At 42.0% G+C, this 14,339-nt stretch overlaps 2 protein-coding genes across 4 annotated transcripts in view; both read left to right on the top strand.

The window, feature by feature from the left end:
* Nucleotides 1-1,346: 1,346 nt before the first annotated feature.
* galr1b (galanin receptor 1b) lies at nucleotides 1,347-10,929 on the top strand. Of its 3 annotated transcripts, none has more exons than XM_084727607.1 (6): nucleotides 1,347-1,414; nucleotides 3,301-3,406; nucleotides 3,892-3,966; nucleotides 4,084-4,926; nucleotides 6,359-6,424; nucleotides 10,103-10,929. In XM_084727607.1, the coding sequence occupies exons 4-6, from the start codon at nucleotides 4,213-4,215 to the stop codon at nucleotides 10,418-10,420; spliced, it is 1,098 nt and encodes a 365-aa protein (XP_084583733.1). In that variant the 5' UTR covers nucleotides 1,347-1,414; nucleotides 3,301-3,406; nucleotides 3,892-3,966; nucleotides 4,084-4,212; the 3' UTR covers nucleotides 10,421-10,929. The 3 variants fall into 3 exon arrangements, with proteins under 3 accessions (XP_084583733.1, XP_084584531.1, XP_084585346.1); XM_084728405.1 differs by having other exon boundaries at nucleotides 1,378-1,395; XM_084729220.1 differs by lacking the exons at nucleotides 1,347-1,414; nucleotides 3,301-3,406 and having other exon boundaries at nucleotides 3,700-3,966.
* A 2,661-nt stretch (nucleotides 10,930-13,590) lies between these two features.
* The window catches only part of LOC146332412 (transient receptor potential cation channel subfamily M member 1-like), a 37,359-nt gene continuing 36,610 nt past the window's right edge, over nucleotides 13,591-14,339 (top strand). Inside the window, 1 exon segment of the mRNA XM_084723839.1 lies at nucleotides 13,591-13,839. Within this exon segment, the coding sequence (XP_084579965.1) occupies nucleotides 13,756-13,839 (84 nt within the window). The 5' untranslated portion in view covers nucleotides 13,591-13,755.

Below are 14,339 nucleotides of genomic sequence, written 5' to 3'. Positions count from 1 at the left end.
CATCTCACTTTTCTGACACGTTTCTTTGTCTTCAGAGAAAATCAGATTTAACATGATGATCATGAACATGATGACACTGCAGAAACATAACGAGTGTCTCAGTCTGCTGTTTGTCCTCAAGTCTTTTCTTCTCACACCTGAAACTGATCAACTCTGTGTTTGTGTCTTCACTTCTTCTTCTGTTTTCAAATAAAAGACAATCAGTCCTGGAAAATATTTAAAACGAGCAGAAGATCTCAGCTGACTGTTAATAAATCTGTGGTTTAAACTTCTGATCAAAGTTCTGCTAAAACGTTTTTAAGATAAACTTACAGATTATAAATATTTACTTTATGTTAACCTCATCTTGACTTCAAAAGAAACTGATGATGTTTTAGAATGAAGTATTTAAATTTAATTAAAGGAGTTCAATATTAGAGTTAAATACAAGTTTATCCAAACAAAGTTAAATTAATGTTGATAAGATCTCCATGGTAACCAGTCTGTCTCCAGCTGTTTTGAACCTGTGAGATAACAGATCACCTGTCGTCTTCTTCCTCTCCTCCTCCTCCTCCTCCTCCTCCTCCTCTGAGCTCAGGAGGAAGAGGAGAATCTGTCTGTTTTAATAAAGGAAAGTTTTGTGTCTGAAAACGGACTGAATGTCACTTTACGTCTGTGTCAAACATGGAAATACAAAAAAAAAAATTAAATTAAACAATAACTGTAAGCTTTTTCATTTATTTCCACATTTTTGACTTATTTATGTATATATTTTTATATCTAGAATATATATACATATATATGATGGATATTGTATTTATTTTTTCTGTTTATTTCAAAATATTTTATTTGTTATTCTTCTCTTTTTTTTGTGTGATGCTAAAATAACAGGGAAAAGAATGAAGACAAATTAAGGGATACAATAAATACATTGCATTATACAAAAATACATACATATTTTTATGTGCAAAATAAATATATGTATAACAAGATATAAATAAAAATGCTTTATATTTATTCATGATTTTATTATTTTTTTTTCATATTTCCACATTTTCTATTTACTCATTTATTCTTCTTTATATTTGCACATTTATTTTCTCTTTTTCTTCTTTTCATAATAACTGATATTAATCAGAACAAATAAAATAAAATATGAACCACAGTTAATAAACGTGTCAATAACAACGTCACTGATTGCTTCTGTTCTGTTCTCTGTTCTCTGTGTGGGCGCGTGTAATGCGCGCACTCGGCTGACGGGAGCGCGCCTCTTCTCCAGTCTGAGCTGCAGGATCTCCGCTCCAGACCCTCCAGTCCTCCCAGTTCACCGAGCGGACTGGAACCGACTTCAGACGGACTCTCAGGTTCTCTCAGGTTCTCTCAGGTTCTCTGCAGGGTTTTTCTTCTTCTGTTCCTGTGAGTGATCGATCGGACAGTAAGTTCCATGTTCTTCTCCTCACTCTGAGAACAGAGGGTTCTCTTAGTGGACGTTCCTCGGGTTCATTGATCAGTTATCAGACGACATGATGACGTGTTAATGTGCTGATCAGACCTGATTGATTCAGACTGTAAACAGTAAATCAATCAATCAAAGTTCATTGATTATCTGTGATTCTATTTCCGATCGTTTATCAGACTGTGTCGGTGGAATTAACTCACCTGTGACCTCACCTGTCCTATTGACCCAATTCCGGTCGGGGGATTCCTTGATGTTTATTATTGGCATAATTATTGACAGCAGTATTTATATTAACAGGACAACATGTTAACTGTCGGTGTAAAAACTTGATCACCATCATTATTGATCTCTGACACGTCATCAGCACGCACAGGTTAAACTGTTCACAGTTATTAGTAGGGGAGACTGGGGGCTGTTGTAACTTTTTCTTTAATAACTCAGAGTACTTGAAATAGACAAGTCAGAGAAGTTCTTAATGCAGTGCAAGTACAGATACTCGAGTAAAATTACAAGTACTGATTCAACTTGTTTACTGCAGTAAAAGTGAAAAAGTTCAGGCTCTGAAATGTCCTCAGAGTATAAAAGTCAGAAGTCGTCCTCTGAAGGACATTTCTACTGACTGTCCACCACAGAGTCTCCGTCTCTGTCTGTCTCAGCTTTTACATCATTTTCTTCTTGTTACCTTCAGTTACGTTTTCATCTTGTCTTTTATATTTTGTATTGTTACGTTGTTTTCGTCTCATTACGTCTTTAACAGCACCGTTTTCATCATCACGTTTGTATCATTTCTGATCATCTTATTAGCTTGTTTATGTCCAGGTCCATTCAGAAATGTTGTTTTTGTCTTGTTACACTTTCTAAACTTTGTCACGTTCATTTCTTATGTTTTGTTACACCTTGTTGTGTCTTAAAATTGTTTTAGTCTTGTTACATCATTTACATCTGATGTTGTTTTCATCATGTTACTTCTTGCTACGCCTTAGTTTTTTCGAGTTACGTTTGGTTATGCCATTTTTGTCTTATTATGTAATTTTTGTCTTATTGCATAATTTACATCCTGTTATTTTTTGTTACATCTTTTACATTGTTTTCGTCTTGTTGCATCATTTTTGCCTTGTTACTTCTTGTTGAGTCTTTAATGTTGTTTCCGTCTCGTCTGTCCTGTGTGATGTCCTCTAATGGATCCACCAGTGAATCGTCTTTTCTGTGTCTTATCGTTTCGTCCATTTATTTTGGAATCAGTCTTGATGTTGGAAGGCGGCGCACAATGATGCAAAATAACAATAATCAATAATTCACCTTGGAGTCATTCAAACAAGCCCGTCTTGAAAATGTGAGGAGGAGAAAGTTCAGATATTTGTGTTCAACTGTCAGAAAAATAAATACTAAAGGACAGATACCTGACAACTCTACTGAAGTACAGTAAGTATTTGTATGTGAACTCAGTAACACAATTGACATATTTCAGTAATGATGAAAATATAATATTAAATTTAATGCAAGAGAGTAATAACTGCCCCCTGAGTCGGGGTAATTTTATTCAGGCACTTTACCTCCATTTGATTCCTTCAGTCTTTTCTCTCTCTGTCATTGGTCAGTTGTTGGTCTGTTGCCTCCACCTGTTAGTGTGTTTGTGTTGTGTGACTTCTGTTCTTTAAAGGGTTAGTTCAGAATCACTGAAGACATATTATAACACAAACTAACAGAACAGGACACAGCTCAGCCTCCTCCACTGACACCTCATACAACCACACTTCAAATAATCCGAACTGTCCCTTTAATACTGTGACACCTGGATGGGGTTACAGACGAACTGACTGAACAACAGACGCGTGTTTAATATTGAACATGTTCTCCTCCAGATACAATCAATAAATCAATCATTGAGGAGCTGAGGAGCGGAGCTGCTGCAGGACGTTGACAGACTGACCAGCAGGAAACCAGCAGGAGGTCTGTGACGTCCTTCAGGTGAGTCCACACCCGTCCTCTGAAGGACATCAGGACTACAGACATCAGGGTCTGTCTGTCTGCAGACACAGCAGCCATATTAACATGAGACAGTTTTACTGATGATATTAAATCTGTTCATACTTTTTGAGCCTCACATTCCTTACAGAGTTTCAGCTTTGGCGTGCAGTGTGGAGGGCGGTGCATAGACAAATCAGCTGCTCTGATGAATTAGAGTCATGTGATAAATACTGATGGGTCATTGGTGAAGCAGAGTGACGAGTCGATTCCCCACTATCAGAGCCATTTTACTATCTGCACCTAAAAGACACGATAAAAGCTCAGTTTTCACTAAATGCACTCATATTTTTGGACACAAGTGTCTACGTGGTATAAAGACTTTATTTGATCACGAAGCCTCGAAAGTGTCTGTCCTGTTTTGTATGAAGTGCATCTATTGTTTGAAATGGCTGTTTCGATTTTGGAGCATCAAATTTTCTCTGCAGCTGCAGCGCCTGTTTGGAGAGAGCTGCAAGGATCAAGAAAAAATCTGGACTCAAGAAGTGGTGAAAAACAAAAAGGTAAAAAAAAAGTCAAAGATACTAATCATTCAAATATCACTTTCGGTGCATTTGGGCCTTTAAAACAGAAACTATCTGACATTAATGAAGTGCTTTTGTTTTGAAATCCTCTGACAGGAAACAGCGCACCATGTCTCTGTGGATGTGTCGTGTCTCCAGCAGTCTCTAGAGTCTGGACTCTGGATCATGGACCTGGTCTGTCCTCTGATCTAACCCTCCAGCCCCCCTGCTGAGCGGAGCTCCAACATGCTGCTGCAGAGGAATGACTCCTCCCATTGGGCGGAGCTCCGTCTGTCCAACCGCACTGAACCCGCTGAGGATGGCGGGCCGGGGCCCGGGCCGGAGGCGGTGGTCGTGCCGGTGCTGTTTGGGCTGATCTTCGTGGTCGGGGTGGTGGGGAACTCTCTGGTAATGGTGGTGATCGGGAGGGTGAGGTGCGGAGGTGGAGGCGGAGTTGGCGGGCTGGGTGGCGGTGGAGGCGGGAGGCCCTCCGGCAGCCCGACCAACATCTTCATCCTGAACCTGAGTGTGGCCGACCTCAGCTTCCTCCTGTTCTGCGTCCCGCTCCACGCCACAATCTACTCGCTGCCGGAGTGGGTGTTCGGAGCGTTCCTATGCAGGTTCGGTCACTTCTTCACCTCCGTCAGCATGCTGGTCAGCATCTTCACGCTGGTCGCCATGTCGGTGGACCGCTACATCGCCGTGGTGCGCTCCAGGAACGCTCCGTGTGTCCGCAGCCGCAGGAACGCCCTTGCCGGGGTGTGCGTCATCTGGATGCTGTCTCTGGTGTGTTCGGTGCCGGTGGCCCAGCACCAGGTCCTCACCAACCACCCCAAGGCCCCCAACAGCACCTTCTGCTGGGAGCAGTGGTCCAGCACGTCCAAACACGTCTACAAGGTGACCATCCTGCTGATCGGATACCTGCTGCCGCTGCTGCTCATCATCTGCTGCTACACCAAGGTTCATTCAAAAAACATTTAACAGTCTGATTATAGTCTCATGGTCTGTGATGGTCCGTGATGGTCTGTGATGGTCCAGGCCTGTGATGGTCTGTGATGGTCCGTGATGGTCCAGGCCTGTGATGGTCCGTGATGGTCCGTGATGGTCCGTGATGGTCCAGGCCTGTGATGGTCCGTGATGGCCTGTGATGGTCCGTGATGGTCCGTGTTGGTCCGTGATGGTCCGTGATGGTCCAGGCCTGTGATGGTCTGTGATGGTCTGTGATGGTCCAGGCCTGTGTAGAATCAATTGCTGCACTATGCATGCTGGTTAGATTGGACTTGTTCTGACTTCATGCACATGTTGGCGACAGTAACTTCATGAGGTCAAGGTAAGCACAGTTTTTATAGCCAGGTGCCGCAGCTGCTCTCGACCGACTACAAACACCTGGCTGTCACCTGGTCAGTGAAGGTTTAACATGTTAACAATAATGATAATATAAAAGTTACAAAGTGCTTTACATGGCAAACATGAAGAACAGAGGATGATGGACAGTAGGAGGGTCTTTCTGTTTTATTTCAGCTGTAATCTGAACGTGTTCTGCAGACTACAGGTAGCCTACAGATGATCTAACAGGATGTAAATATTTCTGTCACTTCCTGTATATTGTCAAGGCTGCTGGAAACTGTCCGACTCGACTGCAGCTTTCTGTCTCCGCCTCCTCTTGTCTTCTCTCCAGGCGAGCAGCAGTTTGTCTCCGACGAGTCTAAAGTTTCACTGCTGTAGCTGTAAAACAGATTAATGAGTGAGCAGACGGACCAAAGGACACTGACAAAGTCCTCAAAAAAAAAACAACCATGTGGACACCAGCCCCCGATCAGATAGTTTCAAAATAAAAGAGCTACAGAGGAACTGTAAAAATTCAGATTAAACTGGGTCACAGCTCTGTGATGTTTTCTTATAATAACAGCCACTGTCAGCCGGATTTTCAAAATAAAACATGAGGTGATTTAAGAGCAGCAGAGTGAAAGTTGAGTTTAAACAGTGAAATCCAGGATGATGATTCTTCAGTTCTGTGGATCTGTATGATTTAACAGTGTTTGATCATCAGAAAACTATTTCCAAACTTCTTATAACTTGATCATGGTGACATTTATTAGCTGATGTTACTTATATAATTGTTTATTGACTAATTGATTAATTTTAATAATGTCAGAAATTCATAAATAAAAAACAAAATAGTTTTATTATTATTTATTTTTACAAGTAAAATTATTTACATTAATTATTTTTGGATCCTAAATTATTTGACTGAAACTATAATAAGAATTTGATTATTAAAGGGACAGAAAATAATTGAATCAATCAATAATTTGATGAGAATCAGAGTTTTTCTGAAGGTCGACAAAAAGTTAAAAGACGATCAACATTAAACTGTTTGTTTTTCTTTCAGGTTTTATTTCATCTTAATAAAAAGATGAAGAACATGTCCAAGAAGTCTGAGCGCTCCAAAAGAAAGGTACACTCCTCTTCTTCATCTTCATCCCACCCCCCCCATGTTTCTTTTGTCCATCAGGACATTTTAGTGATGATTTCTGTCTCCTGTCTGTTTGTAGTTCTGCTCACATGAGTTATTTTGTCATACTGATGATGATGATGATGATGATGATGATGAAGGTGTGGAGTCACTCTGACTCTCAGTGGGTTTTATTTTCCGTCTGATTGTCCAGATGATCGAGTTACTGAAGGAAACATCCACACCCTCCACAGCCAATCAGCTGTCAGCTTTCACTCAGCCCTGATGATGAAGAAGAACATCAGTCGTCGTCATCATCATCATCATCATCATCATCATCAGTCATCATCTCAGCCCTGATGATGATGATGGACATCACTCATCAGTCAGATGATGATGACTGATGATGATGATGAAAATGTGACTGTGAGTGACAGTTAGTCCATCAGATCTGTTCTTCTTCTGTCAGGGAGTTCCACCAAGAACCCTTTTATATTCCAAGGATTTCATGTAGAACCCACCTACCAGAAGCCCCTATAAGGGGTTCTACACACCCAGGGAGTTCTATCGAGAACCCTTTCATACAAAGAATTCTTGACAAAAGAGTTCTTCAAGGGCTTCAAAAATCCTTGAAGAACTTTTTCTTCCTCTTTCTCTCTTCTGAAGCAAATGGTTCTGGGTAGAACCTCAGCCCTCCAGGAAGAACCTGATTAGAACCCTTATATGATGCCATGGGCACGACCATCACAGGTTCTGTCTTCTGGACTGACAGTGGTTCTCTAAGGTGTTCCTAAGTTGGACATTGTCTTCAGTCTGTCCTCAGTGTCTCCTGAGAGAACAGTTCAGGGACAGACGGTGAGTCTCGTCCTGCTGGAGGTCTTCATGTCCATCAGAACCCTGACGGGTCTGAACCAGCAGGTGAGATTAGAGGACTTACCGAGAGACGGAGCCGGAGTCAGACGGGCCACCGTGGTTTGACAGCTGACGGTGTCCAGACGTCCTGTGAGACATGAGTTAGATCAGACAGTTTACAGCAGAACGTCTGCTGCTCTGCGGGTCAGTGGAGCAGGAACAAAGGCTGCTGGGTAAATATTTAGATAAAGGAACTGAGAACAGAAGAGATTCCCTCAGAGTGACTGGAAGAGACAAAGAGACGTTCAGGTTCAGTCCCTGCAGAGACAAACAACCAGACGTCTTTTATGTTCACATTTTAACATCTACAGATACTTTATAATTAAAACAGTGATGTTTAGAGCTGTGCAATTAATCACAAAATAATTAATCAATTATCTGATCCAGTCACAGTCAGGTCAGAACATGAGAGAACGTCTGTACGTTCCACATGTTCATTATCAATAAATCTGTTGATCATTTTTTAATCAATTAATTGTTTGGTTCATAAAATGTCAGAAAATGGTGACAAATGTCAAGAACTCTTTTATGGTGTCATGGTTCCACCCAGAACCCTCACTGGGGGTTCTGTCCAGACCCCTTTCTCCTTCTAAGAGTGCTAACTCAACCTGGGGGGTTCTGCTGAGAACATTGTTATATTCCAAGGTTTTCATGTAGAACCCACCCATAGAACCCACCCACCAGAAGCCCCAAAAAAAGTTCTACAGAGAACCCTTCTGTGATGTAATGTTCCACCCTGAACAGTGTTTTATCTAGAACCCACCCAGAGGGTTCTACCAAGAAACCTTTCACAACCCAAATGTTTTATCTAGAATCCCTATTCTGAGGGTTTCATGTAGAACCCACCCACCAGAAACCCTTATGAGAGGTTCTCCAGAGAACCCCTGTAGAAAATGTCAGAAAATGTTGATCAAAGTCCATGATGACGTCCTCAAATGTCTCATTTTGTCCACAACTCAAAGATATTCAGTTTCCTGTCAGAGAGGAAAGAAACCAGAAAATATTCACATTAAAGATGAAATTCTACTTTTTGTTCATAAAAAATGATTCAAACCAATTAATCAATCATATAGTTGGTGATGAATTTAATAATCGATTGGTTGTTGCAGCTGTGGTGGTGTTTGTTTTTTGTTGTTTTATGATCTGCTGCAGACACACAGAGTGTGTCCTCTGATGAGGACGTGTGTGTAATAATCTGTCCCTGCAGAGACAGTAAATCATCAGGACGCTTTATGACACTTTTTTTATTAAGCAGCTAAATCACATCAAACACATGAGAGCAAAGTTCAACATGAGGACGAGTCATAAACACAACTGACTGTGTCAGTGTGTAAACCTGACAACAGACTCCACTCTTTATTTAACCTTTATTTGTTATCACTTTAATTATCGCGTGTGTGTGTGTGTGTGTGTGTGTGTGTGTGTGTGTGTGTGTGTGCATGTGTGCGTGTGCGCGCGTGCGTGCGTGCGTGCGTGCGCGTGTGTGTGTGTGTGCGCGTGTGTGCGTGTGTGTGTGTGTGTGTGCTTGTTTTTCTAAAGACAAGACTCACCTCGTCTGTTTGAGGACATACTTTCATCTTGTTCTGTCTTTTGCATGTTTTTTGTTTTTTTGAGCTCAGAGACTGAAGAGCTGCAGGAAGGTTTTATTTTAGAACATGTGAAGTGTTTAAGGGTCAGTGAACGCAGCTCACAGGAGCGTCTCTGTGTTTGTTCATATGAAGTGGACAGACTCCTGTCCTCCTCCTGTCCTCCTCCTCGTTTCTGTTTATCAAGTTGTTCCTCATCACATCCACCTCCAGTTAAACCCTGGACCTGTCTGTCCGTCTGTCCATCTGTCCATCTGTCTGTCCGCCCGCCTGTCTGTCTGTCCGTCTGTCTGTCTGTCTGTCTGTCTGTCCGTCTGTCCGTCCATCCGCCCGCCTGTCTGTCTGTCCGTCTCCAAACTGGGGACAGTTTTGTAAAGTGTTAGGGTCTTTTTTGGAGACTTTTTCCAGATCTACTGTATTTGGAGGAAAAAGCATTTGAAAGTTAAGACATTTTAGAGACATGAGGACATTTTTATAAGACGAGGACACTTTTGTTTTGAGGAGAGCTGTTGGAGGATTTGAGAGGTTTGAGAGCTGAGTGGAGTTTGTTTGTAGGAGAAGAGTCTCTTTACAGTCACTCTCATATAAATCAGACTGTATAAATAAAAGTTGTGCAGCTGTGAAAGTTTAGAGATGAGTCACAGTGAAGACGACACCGAACTGTCCAAACACACAGAAGAGTCACAGTTCCTCGTTAATTATTTTATTATTATTCTTCGGACAATTTTTTCTCCTCTTTTTGAGTTATTTTATTATGTTTCCTTTCATATTTATGATCTGATCTGTGTGAGTTTGTGGGTTTTTATTGTTTTTATTTCTGTTTAATGATGTGGAGTTAAAGGTCACTCAGTGTGGACGTCATCCTCACATGAAAACTCTGATCCTCTTTAGTTTCCATCAGTGGAAACCTGAACCAACATGAAAACGTAAAAACTTTTAAAAACTTTGTTTTATTGTAATAACAGAAGAAGAAGATGAGTTTTTCACGTCAGAGAACTGAGACAGTTTCAGGTCACTTCTAAAAGTCCTGATGGGAGCTGAACGATGAATTAATACATACTTAATACATACGTACGTAGTACTTTTAGAGTATATGTTTGGGGAATGTATTTGAAGTATTTTTGTAGTATCCAGGCAGTGTTTGGGAGTATTCTGACGTGTCCCCTCTGTTGTCCTCCTGCAGACGACGCAGACGGTCCTCCTGGTCGTCACCGCCTTCACCATCTGCTGGATGCCGCACCACATCATCGCCATGTGGGTGGAGTTCGGCACCTTCCCCCTGAACGACGCCTCCTTCGTCTTCCGCATCATCTCCCACATCCTGTCTTATGGAAACTCATGCGTCAACCCCGTCCTCTACGCCTTCCTGTCCGAGAACTTCCGTAAGGCCTGCCGCCAGGTCTTCACCTGCCGCTTCCTGTACCCACCGCCGCCCAGCAGCAAGGTGGTCCGCTTCCGCCTGGAGACCTTCTCCAGCACGCACTCCACCACCAACATCTGAGCGGTGGAGTCATGTGATCAGGGAGAGCAGTGGCTGCTGGAGGTCAGCGTGTGATTGGCTGCAGCCTGCACTTGTCTGGTCATAGAAGAAGAGAAACTGAAGGTTCATTAATGACAGAAGAATGAACTGATGGGGTCAGTCCGGTCCAGTCCGGTCCAGTCTAGTCCAGTCCAGTCCGGTCCAGTCTGGTCTGGTTGGTGTACGAGCTTTATACCGTGTTTGTTGTCATGACACGTCCCTGACAACGTTTTGATAAAAAGTAAAATGACGATGTGATGAACCTCCTCAGATCGATGGAACATCAACAGACTAAATGTCTCTGGACAGCTGCAGCCTGAAGACGTTCTGTCCCTGAAGGACACTTCTAATGTGTCTAATCTTACTGTTAGTGTTGCTGTGGTAACGTGGTCTCTGGTGTGTTCATGTCCAGTTCAGAAACTCTGTAATCCAGCCGTGAACTACTGTGTCTGTTTGTAAAATAAATCTATCGTGATAAATCCAAACCTGAACGTCTTCTCTGATCACTGATCCATTTTTCTCTGTTAAAAACAGCTGTTGTTTTTGTTAGCATGTTGTTAGCATGTTGTTAGCATGTTGTTAGCCATCTGCTGGCTATAGATCAGAACAGCCCATCCAGGTACTTTGCTCCATGCCCCGCCCATTTTTGCATGAAACATCAGCTCTAATTTGACTGCTGGTCAAAACAAATTTTTACCAGTTTAAATGCAAAAAATAACAAAACAACGTCACGTTTGAGCTGTTAGGAGCCCGAATCATCTGAACAAGTCAGGTGACACACACACACATATATATATATATATATATATACACACATGAAAAACAATGAATAAAGCTTGAACAAAATGTTTTTGTGTGTCTGAAAGTAGATCTGTTCTTATATAAAATAAATAAATAAATAGAATAAAATAAATAAATAAAAAATGCTGGCTGGGGAAAGATGCAGCAGTGAAATGTAAGTCAGAAGAGAGGCAGCAGATGCAAATACAAATTTAACTGAAAACATCAGATATGTTTCCTCACAGGTCATTTTATTAATTGCACCTGCAAAATATAATTGAGTCCAGTTGAGCTGAGATAATGTCCAGGTGACGTCATCCAGGTGGAAGAACAAGGCTGTCCTCTGCACTGTCCATCTGTCTCATTTAAATATCAGTGTGTCCATTAACAGCTCCTCTGAGAACACACACACACACACACACACACACTGGACTGTCATGCAGCATCGACCAAGAGTGGACTTTTCAAAATCATCATCAAAATCATCTTCATTCTATGGTTTATATCTTATTTAATATTTCCTTTTAATAATGTGAGTGTAGAAAAATCATTTGTCAGTCTAAGACAAGTTTTCAAACATGAGTTAGATACACTTTGTTGTGGCTGTTCAGGCATCTTCAGGACAGTCATTTTAAACTCATTCAGATAAAATTTGCTTATTGTTCTTTTTTTTTATAAGGATAATTTGCTGTGCTGATTTGCTCCTCTGTTCTTTCTCATGAATCATTGTGTGTGAATGTTGCCTCCTGTCAGTCTCAACAGTACAGGAGGGAACCCTCCAGTAAAATCTGAACCGTGTATACAATGAATTCTCTGGACGCATTATGAAATCTTCCATCGCATGAATCAGTCTTGAAGAGAAAAACTAATGTATTTGGATTTAAATCACAGATCCCATACATAAAAATCTGACATAAAGACTTTAACATGAACAGACACTGACTGATAAGTTCTGGGCAAAGGCCTGGACCCCGGATGCATAGACTGAGATCTTGGACAGGGTTTTCAAAAAGTTTATTCTTTCACACGGGACAAAAAACAACCGAAGGCGAGGGCAGGTACTGGCCGCGGTCGGCAGGCTGGAGCAGCAGAGCTGGCTGGGAGGTAACTGAGCTGGCGTCGGTTCGGGAACACGAGAGCTGCACACACAGTCGGGAGGCACACTGAAGGTTAGAGCCACGAAAAAGCACAATAAATCCACTGGGGAACTAGAGACTGGTGAGCACAACATTACCGACTGCGACTGAACAGTCCGGCACCGGAGTGGTGACTGGGCCGAGCTCATATAGCAGGGGGAACGAGATGATGAGGGCCAGGTGCGTCTCATTACGCTGAGCCAGCCAATGACCGCCGCCGCTGCCACACACACTGCCCTGGAAGGAAAAAGGGAGGGGGAAGGGGAGACAGAGAAAAAGAAACACAAAGCAGACCAGACCAAAACCAAAAACCCCACAACCATGACACTGATGGAGTTACCTGCTAACAGATCAACCATAAAAACATCTTATATCTTCAGTCACTTTGAAACTGTACATTTAACAACTGAACAAAGAGGGTCTCATGTGCAGAATCCTGTTTTGAAGTTTGACTCTGAAACAAAAAGATAGATTGTATAAATGAACTGAAGTCAAGTCTTTGCATGAATAAAACAGGAAGGTCGACTGCTGGATCCTGCGGGACGATATTCACACTCCTTCATGGACGAACTGCGTTCATCAGGACAGAAACACGTCAACATTATCCAGAGGTTCTTCCATTGTCAAAGGAAAACAGAAGTGTTAATCCTTTTTAGCACTGATATCTGGGTTCTTAACTGCTTCACTCACTCCATTCCTTTTAAAGGGACAGTTCCACCAAAATCAAAAGTCCATCTGTCTCCTCTTCCCTGCAGTGCTGTTTATCCATCATGATAGTTTCGGTGTGAGATTCAGATTTTTGGAGACACTGACCATAAAGTTGTCTGTCTTCTCTACAGTATGATGGGATTATGTCACCCAAGTTGTGGAGACAAAATATACATTTTAATTATAATCTGTGTTTCTCTCCAGAAATCATGAGCTGGTTACTGAAGATAATCCACAGATTTGTTGTGAACAGTTTCATTTAGGAACTATTTTCTTTCTACCACAGAGAAAGTAGTTCCAGAGACTTTGTTGAGTTTTCATTTTAAATCTGTACCTGTCTGTCTCTCTCTGTCTGTCTGTGTCTCCGTCTCTGTCTGCGCTGTGTGTTTGAAAGGTTTTGCTGCTGATTCGTACTAAAGTAGATTTACCTTCAATCACCATTTATTAAATCTGCAGCCATTAAAGCCTCCATCCCTCTGTCCGTCCCTCCGTCCTCAGCATCGTCCACTAATCCTGATTACAGATGGAGAGAGAGGGGACAGTGGTCTCCGCCTGCCACATCCCACCCACAGACGCCTGAACGCACCACTGCACTGAGGACTGGACAGCAGGAGGACGGGGACGAGCGGGAGGACGGGACAGAGGAGACCAGAGACAGAGGATGTCGGTGGAGGACAGCTGATGGTGGACACCATGGACAGCAGAGGGAGAAGAGGGACCAATGGCTCGCTCAAACGCTCGTCCATCAAACGCAGTGCGTCCTCTGGATCACAGAAGGTGAGACTGAAGCATCACAACTTTACTTAAAAAAAAACAGACCAGTCAGTCAGGAGGAAGTTTGTCTGTTTCCATGGAAACAGTCTAACTATTTGACTCTTTAATTTGACACACTGATTGAGACACTGAGGTGGAAACTGATGATGATTCTTCATGATTTGTTGTGTTGATATTTGGCTTCCTAACCTTTTTTAACCCTGATATCTGAGATCTGAATCATTTTTAATGTTAATATCTGGCTTTTAAATCAATTTTAGCATCAATAACAAATGAATATTAATGTTCTAGTTAATTGAATTGATAAAATAATCGATTAATTAAATCAAATAAAATCGATTAATTAACTATGTAGAAAATAATCATTAGCTGTGGACACATCTTTTCCCGACACTGTTGGAGACTCCTGTAGAGACTTCATCACGTCACGTTGCTCCTGGATCCTTTCATCAGCAACCAAACAGAAGAGCGTGTGTGTGTGTGTGTGTGTGCGTGTGTGTGTG

The sequence above is a fragment of the Lutjanus erythropterus genome, chromosome 1, assembly GCF_056507025.1.
Source record: "Lutjanus erythropterus isolate fLutEry1 chromosome 1, fLutEry1.hap2, whole genome shotgun sequence".
Classification (NCBI taxonomy): domain Eukaryota; kingdom Metazoa; phylum Chordata; class Actinopteri; order Lutjaniformes; family Lutjanidae; genus Lutjanus; species Lutjanus erythropterus.
Note: the sequence above shows the minus strand (reverse complement) of the source record. Positions and strands in the feature narration are given on the sequence as shown.